General features: G+C 37.9%; 1 protein-coding gene across 1 annotated transcript; it reads right to left on the bottom strand.

Annotated features, from left to right (window-relative positions):
- Positions 1 to 780: 780 nt before the first annotated feature.
- LOC4341709 (probable histidine kinase 1) lies at positions 781 to 8523 on the bottom strand. The gene is made up of 13 exons (NM_001421963.1): positions 7984 to 8523; positions 6147 to 7007; positions 5948 to 6004; positions 5579 to 5806; positions 5176 to 5269; positions 4896 to 5102; positions 4346 to 4476; positions 4065 to 4114; positions 3625 to 3932; positions 3406 to 3509; positions 2531 to 3247; positions 1719 to 1898; positions 781 to 1354 (listed from the first exon to the last, which is right to left on the bottom strand). The coding sequence occupies exons 2-13, from the start codon at positions 6846 to 6848 to the stop codon at positions 1226 to 1228; spliced, it is 2907 nt and encodes a 968-aa protein (NP_001408892.1). The 5' UTR covers positions 6849 to 7007; positions 7984 to 8523; the 3' UTR covers positions 781 to 1225.
- Positions 8524 to 10633: the final 2110 nt, after the last annotated feature.

Here is a 10633-nt window from a genome sequence, read left to right as displayed (position 1 = left end):
TCCTGTGGTTCAATCAAACGGTCATTCCTGTGTTTTTCCTTCGTTTTGCAATCCTCTGTTTTACACTTACATTCCTATCAAAATCCTACGTTTTCCTATTCCTACGTTTTCTCAATCCTGCGATTCAAAGGGGCTGTAAATCGTTCATCTATAAAAAGAAACAGAAGAGTTGGAATAGGAAAGTTTAGCAGTTCTATGCTAGTAGTATTTCACTTGCAAGAGAAAATGATAACAGAAAAGGACAATGGCTTTAAGACATCTGACTTTTGGGTGCAAGCCATAAATGTTTGAACCCAATTATTAACATTTGTTTCACATCAGAAAGATGACGGCTTTAATTCAGAAATATTTGGGCGACTCATATATCGAGTGCCATCTATTATGTTTTATTTTGTGAAGAATAGGCAAAAGCTTTGCACAATGTATTACTCCCTCCCATCAAAAAAGGAAGTCGTTTGGACTTTCTAAAGCCAACAAGACATGAATATTTAGTTCTTTGCATAAATCCAAAAAAAAAAGGAGAAAGATACACAGGTACAATCTTATGAAAGTTTTTGTTAGAGTAAACTTGGTTACACTTATATGCCAAAACCTACATTTTAAAAAGTAATTATGATCAAAATTAACTTGTGTTTGACTGCAAGCATATTTTTTCCGGGTCAACCTTGTTTTGTGAAGTACAAATAAAGAGGGAGTTAGCATAAGTTTGCAACAAGATGGGGGTTGGAAATAGCCAAACAGGCACACCTGCAAATTCTATAGCTTTTGAACCTGATGATATTTTGTCATCACAAGCCATTGGCATGCTTTATATTGATTGCAATATTACATCAGAAATATGACAGCTTTAATCTTCATCACATCATCATAAAACTGATGTTGCTCATGATACAGATGGCTAATAGCTAAAAGATAAGAACCTCCAGGAAAACTATATACAAGTGGTACAATATATGTCCCATAAAACAAATGAGGACCCTAAAGTTTTGAGTTAGCTATATGATCTTACCGATGGGACTAGGTCAGAATGCTCTCCAAAAAAGAGCTCTGCTTCTGTCTCCCAATAGTAAGGTAGTCAGGTAGATGGTTGAGAAGACAGGATACCCTATATTTATTGTGCATTCTTGATGCATCCAGAGAACAAGATTTACAAAAGACCGATGTGATTTTTCACAAAACTTTCCTAACTACAAATTGCCTTTTCTACTTTACAATAATTAGTCAGTCACTGGGGAGGCAAATACTGCTGCAGGCATTCTTTAATATTTTGGAAGTTCACTGGTTTAGATATGTAGGAGTCCATGCCTGCAGCAAGGCACTCTTCGGCGCTCTCTGAAAATGAATTTGCCGTCATCTGAATGAAACAGAAGAGTTTTGGGGGTTATACAGTGTCCCAGAAAAATATGAACTTAATATGTTTAATCCCTATATAAATATCCTCAATCCTGGTAACCGACATGCTTAGAAATGTCACAAAATGAAATCTACTTAAACTATTTATCATGAAAGAGAAACTTCATGTAATTCTGTTTTTCTTTATTTGCAAATCTAGGCCGATTCTTTAAAATTGAAAACAAGGCACACCTTCAGTGGCTTATATCATTCTAAACATGAGCAGTTAGAAATTTGTTTTGCAAGTGATCTAGGCTGGACCAAATATCTGAACTAGCAAGGGACTAAGCCTGTTATAGAGAATTAGGATGAAATTGGAAACTTACCGCAATTATAGGAACCCGCTTTCCTTGCTTTTTCATGTGTGCACAATCAGACAAATTATCTGAACCAGCTATGATCTGATCGTGTTCGGGCTTTACAGAAGTGTCCCAACATCCAGTATTCTCAAAAGAACGGATAAATTTTGTGGCTTGTAGACCATCCATTTCTGGCATGTGAACATCCTGTCAAGCAGATAGCGTTAGTGCTATAGCAGAAGGGTAGAGGTAAAAGTTCCAATGTACGACAACTTTTCACTTGGTTTTGTATATCTTATTGACATATATATTGATATGAAAGCATGAGGTGAGATTGTAAAGAACAACGAAGTCTAGAACTAGCAAGAATACTGAATATGCTGGCTCACTTGTGACATGGGAATATTGGTAACAGCTAAAACATTGTCAACAACATCAGATGGGTCTTGGGAGGGGAAAAAAAAGGTGAACCAAGTCATTCGATGATTGGCATTGCCCTTGCTATAGTTAGGTCCAAAATGATGTATGTCTCATTATCCATAAGGTGTTATATTAGGTCCATTAACTAAAAGTGTTCTATAATTCTATTATCGTCCGGTGAAAAGTGGCCTATTAATGACTTCATGTAATGCTTGCAACTGTTATATGGAAATATTGATGACTTTTGCATCTTAGCATCCCCAGTGTATTACTTTTGCATCTTGCAATTTGTCAAAGTGAGGCAATTAAAAATTAGGCAATAATTACATATTGATGAACTGATTAAGTAAACATGGATTACCAAAACATATGCTAATATAGAATTTAAAGCTAGATAATGAAAATGTTTATTGTCATACCATCAGGATAATATCGTATTGGCGCTTCTGTATTGCACGAATTGCTTCCAGTCCGTTATTTACGATATCTATTCCATGGCCGAGCTGCTCCAGCATTGATTTTGCCACCATTATATTGACTTTGTTATCTTCAACGAGGAGGATCTTTGCCTTATTGCTACTTGGAGAACACTTGGATTTCTTGTGAAGTGACTTTTCTTCATGAACTCTGCATGGTCCCCTTTCATCATGAATTAGCCCTGAAACTGATGTCGTGTCACCTCGTGAACTGGAAACCCGTTCAGCTTGCCTATTCAGTTCAATGACCATTGCATTATCATGTTGTTCTTTGTTTGTTCTGCTAACACTAGGACCATTTGACTGATGAGCAGTAGAGGCAGAATTTGTAGAATGATCTTCTGCTAACACGAAACCATTTGAGAACGGCTTACGGTCTTCTAGTATGTTCGGAGGATCATAGAATTGGTTGCCACCGATCAACTTGGTGTTGTTCATTACTGAAACTCCGGATGTCAAAAGATAAGGCCGTGCTTGTGGCTTGAAAATGAAAGAACCTTCTATATCACTAGTAGTGAAATCACCACCAGAACTGGGCATATCATCTGGATCATCACTGTGATCCTCCTTAACAGGAATTTTGCAAGGCAGAACAAATGAAAATGTTGATCCTTCATTCTCTTTGCTGACCACAGTTAGAGTGCCACCCATCAACTCCACCTAAACCGTGGTAAAAATTAGTGAAATGTTTAACTGTAAGTTGCAGGTGATAGCTTTGAGTTACCGCTTATCTGTTACTGTTCTGTCCGGATACTGATGTTTAATGCACACATAATAACTTAATATCTTAATTGTGTATAACATAAATGAAAGCTTACCAGCTGCTTGCATATCGCAAGGCCAAGCCCTGTTCCGCCATATTTTCTTGCATGATCATCACTTGCTTGCATATACCTCTTGAATAGCAACGGCAGGGATTTCTCTGCAGGTGATAGTAGAACAAAATAAGTAATTTAGTCAGGTAAAATATAAAAAACATGTTCTACTAACTACAAAAAAAGTTTCATCGTGTATAACCAAGAAATAGCAGGAAATACCTGGTATTCCTATTCCAGTATCATATACATCACAGCGAAGCCAAACAACTTCATCTCCCTCATGATGCTCCCCAAAGTTATCATTTGATGGAATGCCAGTCTGACAAGCATCTTCATGATTGGAGCAGCCCAAAGTATCATTATCGCATTTTCTTGGAGAAGCAGAAAAATGTTCTGCTGCGGCAGCTGGTGCAGAATGAGCTTTTGAATGAAGTTGCCCACCTTCTATTCTACATCCTGGTAACTGCTTGTCTAGAACATGTAGATTTATCCCAACCTTCCCTTCATGTGTAAACTTCACTGCATTGCTGGAATGATTCCAAATACAAAACATTATCAGACTATAGTACACATATTTTGTGTTATATCCAATAATATTTTTTTTATCTTCGCCAGACTATACGAGGACTAGTATGCTTTTTCAAATATGCACTCCTTACCTGATTAGGTTAGTCAGAATTTGCCGAATCCTTAGCACATCACCAGTGACCTATAACAATACATATTAAAAAAATGCTGAAATCAATTGAATAATCTTTCAGTCAGACGAATCACTAAATTAACAAAGATCTTGCCTACTCGCAAAACACTTTCGATTTTTATAAATGGGTAGATCATTTCTGACTTAAGGCAACTGAATTGCAGACCATAGATAAATAAATACAAAACCTGTAGATTATTGGCAAAATGGCCAGATCAAAAGATTGTTAATTCACAATACCTCCAATGGAACATTATCACCTATGCACCCTTCAAGGATCAATTCCTTCTTCAGAGATGCTGCCGCAGTTTGGAGTACATGTTTAACTACTTCCCTTGGTCTAAATGTCGTAGCTTCTAATTTCATAGCCCCTGAGGTAACGAAGGTAGAAGCAAAACACTTGAGATTTCAAGCATATTGGACACATCAAAGAGACATAACTCTCCTGCTCTATTAATATAAAAGGCAAAGCTTTTGCCCGCCTTCAAAAGAAAAAAAAAGAGACATAACTGGAGCAACAAATGGAAATGCATGAGCTAGGTTTTGAAGTAAGTGTTTGAAGTACTGTTTCTAGAGCCATCTCGACTCACAGAAATCACATATATTACTTTTTTACCACACAGAACGCAGTGGAAAGGGAAATAGATATGTTTATTGCATACATATGTACTTGTAGCTTCCTTTTTGTTTTTGCAAGAATATTTTGTACCTATAGCTAATTCAGAATCTCCTAGAAACCACGTAAAAAAAGAGAGAAAAAAAATGTCTAATACCATATGATTTAAAATACCTGACTCTACTTTGGAAAGATCAAGGATGTCGTTGATTAATTGTAATACAAGGTCTCCAGATGACAGCATAACTTCTAGCAACTGATATTGCTCTTTATCCAATTTGGTAGTTGCAAGAATTTCAGCCATGCTAAGAACCCCTGAAAGAGGGGACCTGATCTCATGTGACATGGTGGCCAGCATTTGTTTTGCTCGCATTGTTTCCTCTGCAAGATGACATTTATTCAGTGTACCATACTAACTCAGATGCACTAAATTAATATTATAAAAGATATAAACCTGTTATATGAAGAGATTTGCTAAGTTCTGTCTCTTTGGCCTTTTGGACAGCCTCTCTCACCCTTATGTCCGCCATTTTCTCTCTTCGTGTAACCTGAAGTTGAGGAGTAAATGTATTGTGGTTGAGAACCATGACGCAAAAAATGCATTAAGAAAACTGTACAAACACAATTTGATTACCAAACTTCAAAAGGTTTTATCAGTGAATAGGTTTGCAATCACAGCAAGTAGGTTTCAATGTGCATTATTGAAATTAAAACCATGAACCTAGTCATATCATGTAAAAGATAGAATTGATCAGTAATGCCAATTATCTACATGTCAATAGATACTTCTTTGCAGACAATTGGAAGTTAGAATATTTCCACTGGATGACAGAGGAACTTTAAATTCAATAAATCACCTGATCTGTTATGTCCATCGCAACATAATTCACACCAATTGTTTCCCCAGATTTGCTGAATACTGGCTCAATGTATGTCACAAAGGTTTTTGCTCCAAACAACGGTGTATTAAATACAAACTCTCTCTTAGTAGCCTTACCACTGGCCATGACCTCCTTCTTGACATTATTCATCTCTTCTATACCCTCACCTGACAATATCTCATAATCTGTCTTACCAATAACGTCCTGAAAAAAATAGGTTATAATTCAACCAAAAATTGCAATACATGAAAACTACTAGAGTTCAGATTAAGAGAAGGTAAACAGTATTAAGCAGAAAAACTGACAGGGATGTAAAGTTGAAGGTATCAAACAAAATTAAATTACCTCATCAGCCAATGTCGGGAAGTGATTAAATATGAACCGGTACCGCAAGTCAGCATCCTGAAAAGGAAAAACAGGATCTGTTATTTATCTCTCCCTATCATCGAATTCATGTTCAGTGCATGGTCTTCAACTTTATTGGACATGGTGTTTCAATATATATGGCAAGTTATAACAGGTGTGAACATAGATAAATCAATACCTGATGAGCAATAACAATAGGAGCACTTTGAAGAACCAAGTGCAAGAAGTAATCAGCCCGTTTTAACATTCCAGAGAATTCCTCAACTGGGGTATGTGACTGAAGATTCTTTATGTTTTCCTCCAACTTTTCCTCCAATGAACGCTCCCTTTGAAGACTGGCCTCAAGTGTCTTTTCTAATTGCATCGCTCTCTCTTTCCAGTACGAAATACTGTCATATTCTGCATCTATTTTAAGTTCTTGATTATGAGAAAGGTCATCATTCTTTTTGCTCGGACGCTTCCATTCATCTTTGTAAACTTCATCTAGTATTGGTACTTGCCACTTAACAGCATAATAACTTTCATCCTGGAATTGTTGTTCCTCCAGTATTTGTTGCTTCCTTTGTTCAATCTCTTTCCTCTGTTGGCAAAGAAGACCAATTTGTTCCTTTAGAAGCCGAGCAGTATTCGCCCTCTTATATTCCCAGTGCTTCACAAAGTATTGCATTTGAGAAACGCCTTTCTCAGAATTCGCCAATTCCATAAGGCGGTTCAAATCCACAGAAGAAGGCTTCTGTTGAAAATTAGCATCCTCAAGTGCATCTTGGTCCTTCCCAAGCTTTTCCATTTTGAACTGCTTCTGGTGTTTATCCCCTATATTCTCAGGCCACATTGATATGGCCACCTCATCCTCAGGCTCAGCCAGGTATTCGTCCCCCATCTTTCTCAATATTAAGCGCTTCAGTTACCAAGTCACATTGAAATGTCACTCAACGTTGCAATCATTGCAGCACAAATTTTCACTTCAAAGTACAGTAAGAGTGATATAAGGTCATAGGTTTATAGTATAACTCCTCAAGAATCAGCAACTTCTTCTTGTCTGCATAAACATCAGGTTAACTCAGTGCCAAACTAAGAAAACGATTCCAATTGAATAAATTAAATGTATCAAATCAGTTGGACAATTCTCAGATTAAAAATGGGATCAGGAAATTGAAAGGATGATGAGAGCAAAAATATGATTAGACGAAGGCAGTGTGTGCGTGCAGAAAATATGTGTCTAAAGTTTCATTTGGATCGTGGAAACTTCTGATTTCCGAACGAGCTCTTCTGTGGCTAAAATGCCAAAAGGAAGTCAGCTTTGCTGGAATGTCGTTCAGCTTTGGTGAATTGATGTAACCAAGAAAAAACACTCATCACTGTGGCATCAAAAGCAGACATGAAGATCTCCTTTAGACGAAATTCGGTCTTCCAAAGCCATAAAGATGGCACCTTTCCTTCCTAATACGCAGCTGGAGCATCTTTGGATCAAGGGAAGACACAGTGAAGAAAAGTTTTAAAAAAAACGAATCTAATATTCACTCATGATCCTGACATCACAAAATCAGACAGAAAATGTGGGTACATCACAAAATCAGACAGAAAATGTGGGTGGTAAAAATGAATCGCGACTACATGAACACAAATATCTGGAATTAACTCCCAAGTATCCGACTTGCTTGACTCACTAAGAATCAAATCAAGTATATACCTGGCAAAAGTCAAATGGGTCACAACTAAATAAGCAAGAAAGCAACAGAATGCAAAATCAGCAAGCTGTTCGATCTTGCACTGCTATGTTTGTCACATCACATGCTCGCAACCCATTTGAAGAAATGACAGATAGAACAAGTAACCCCGGAGTAAGCCAAGATCAACCCTTCCGCTTCAAGAATCACGAACCACCCCCGATCAAACAAGAAACACGCCGGGAACAACGCAAAACCCCCACCAGCTCGACGCCCACCACCCGTTCGACGAAACACCTGACCGGCGATTCCGATCGAGGGAGCGCAAGAATCAAGGAGGAAACCCACCTGGAAGAAATAACTGAACAGAGTACCACCACTCCTCCTCCTCCTCCCGCTCGACGACTCTCCACTCCCACAAGCGCAGGTTGCAAGAACAGCAGGGACGGTCAATGCGAACGCAACGCGGAGGAGGCGAGAGAGAGCGAGCTTGCGGCGAGGATCTAATGGCAGCGAGCGGAGGGGGGGCGCGCGGCCATGTGAAGGAAATAGTATAAAATGCCCCCCAAGCGCCCGGGGGGGGGGGGGGGGCAAAAACGGGTGCAAGGAATCGCGCCCACGGGCCATGTGCGAGGGAGAAGAAAAAAAAGAAAAAAAGAATGCGCAACTGGAGGAGGAAGGACGAGCTCCCCCTCCATCCGCGGCCGCGCGATATTTTTCTTTTCTTTTTTATCTCCGGCCGCCGATCTGGTCGCCGCCCCGGTGGTGGTGGTGGTGGTGGCGGTGAGAAGCGACGAGGAGGGGGAAGGGTTAAAAAAAAAGAGAAAATGGCGCGGGTGAAGCGGAGGAAGAGAGGAGGGGAGATTTTTTAAATCGCGCGGGTGTTGTGGAGTGGAGTGGAGGGTAGGTGGACTTGGCGCGCCATATCTGTGCGCTCTCTGCCTCCTAACAACGAACTCACGCACCGTCCATGCGCTCTCACAAGATGAAGGGTGTGGTTACTTCACGTCAAAATTTAAAAGTTTAATTGAAATTAGAACGATTAGATAGAAAAGTTAGAAGTTTGTGTGTAGAAAAGTTTCGATGTGATGGAAAAATTAAAAGTTTGAAGAAAAAGTTGTGAACTAAACCAAGCCGAAATTAACCTCTTTGTTACCCTCTAATTTTCCATCCAGATTTTATAAAGGTGCAGTTAAAAAAGTAAAAAATTAAAAATTGTACAGTTTTCCACTTTTTTTTTTGGCTTTTTAAGTCCTCCTCCTCCTTCTATACTGGTAACTTTGTAACCCCTTCATTTCTTTCGAGGGATATTTAATTATTTTTTACTTTTAAGATGTACCAATTAATGATTTGTCACTTGCGGTCTATGACATATGGATCCTTATGTGTCTATAACATGTGGATCTAGTGGCAAATCCTTTTGAATCACCCATAAGAGTAGCAAATAGTTAATTATTCCTTCTTTTAATGAAATAGCTGTAAGGTAGAACTTGCTCTACCTTCTTACGTCAAAAAAATTAAAAAAATAAACTAGAAGTCATGAGTTGGTTTTCCTAGCTTCGGATTATCATCAGCTAGATCTCTACTAGCTATTTCTAAACATCTAAAGCTTTCTCTTACTGCAGTTGCTATTCTTTTCTTTTCATAATCTCTATTCTCTGAATAATGTAAGATTTTTTTTTTGTTACATAAAAGGCACATATATACCATCTTACAAGTATATAATTATGTCTGAACACAATTAAATAGGTGAAGTTCACTAGATTACGAGCATCGGGATTTGAACGTGTAGTTGGAGTCATGTATGCACCAGCAACTTCTGCATCGTGCTTTTAGCGCAGGTTCATTATACATGTTTTATAAGAAATATATGATATTATTCAAGAAAATTTATGTGCGTTGGTATGGAGGCGACCAAAGTGATATCTTTTCAAATGATCCAAGGCATCATTTTTGCTACTATAAAAAGAACTCATGCAAAGTAGGAGATTTTTCTGTTCATGTTCATGTCGAGATTTTTTTAAAAAAAAATCATCATGCTCTGTGTAAAGGATGCATTAACATGGAATATTAAAATTACATAAGGATGCGTTTAAAAAATGCCATATATTTTGCAGGTGTTAAATCATAATGGATGGAGTTTTTTTTAGTAAAAACACACATAGTACCTCGATTGTCAACGTTGGATCTAATAGCTTCTTCCCAATTGCAGCATGGTCAGCCCACCATTTTTGTTTGGGGTGACTCTACAATAATTATTTGTGAAGAAGTCCTACTAAGGTGATTTTGTTATCTATCTTCGGAGATTACAAAGATCACTAACACTAAGGCCTTGTTTGGCTAATGGATTAGGGAAATGATTTCCCACCACGAAAAGACGTCTTTAAATCCTAATTATTCATTCTCTATCTTCCATTTAATCATAACCCTTCATTCATTTTCTAATCCCAATTCCACCCCTCATTTCCCATTATCGAAACACACCCTGACAGAAAAGCGCCACCTGGTTACAATAACAATATTTTTCTAAAGAACATATCAAACAATTAAAAAAAATTTTAGAGATCAGACAATTAAAATAGAAATTCTCTTAGCACCTATGCGACCCCCACCCCCAACCAAAAAGAAAAAAAAGACAGAACCACACTGTAACTAATTTTTAGTGATGCAAAATTAAGCCTATATTATTTCGTTGACACAATATCCTAAGTAACTAAGTAACAAGACGCCATCCACTTGCTTCGGGTATAATTTATAAAATATAAAAACGGAAAGCACATTTTGTGTAGTTTATTGAGTTTTCCTCCCGTGGGGACAATATTGCAGCGCTGTTGACTTCATAATTGCACAATTTGCATTGTTATGCCCATTATGCTCGACATAATGACAAATAGTGAGCTGCTAATTAATTAATTTGAAGGAGCTGATCCTCTATCTATGATTTAAAAATCATCTTACTCCAACTACTTAAACATTAAAAATTGCCAGGAGTTTCTAG

The sequence above is a fragment of the Oryza sativa genome, chromosome 6 (genome assembly GCF_034140825.1).
Source record: "Oryza sativa Japonica Group chromosome 6, ASM3414082v1".
Classification (NCBI taxonomy): domain Eukaryota; kingdom Viridiplantae; phylum Streptophyta; class Magnoliopsida; order Poales; family Poaceae; genus Oryza; species Oryza sativa.
Note: the sequence above shows the minus strand (reverse complement) of the source record. Positions and strands in the feature narration are given on the sequence as shown.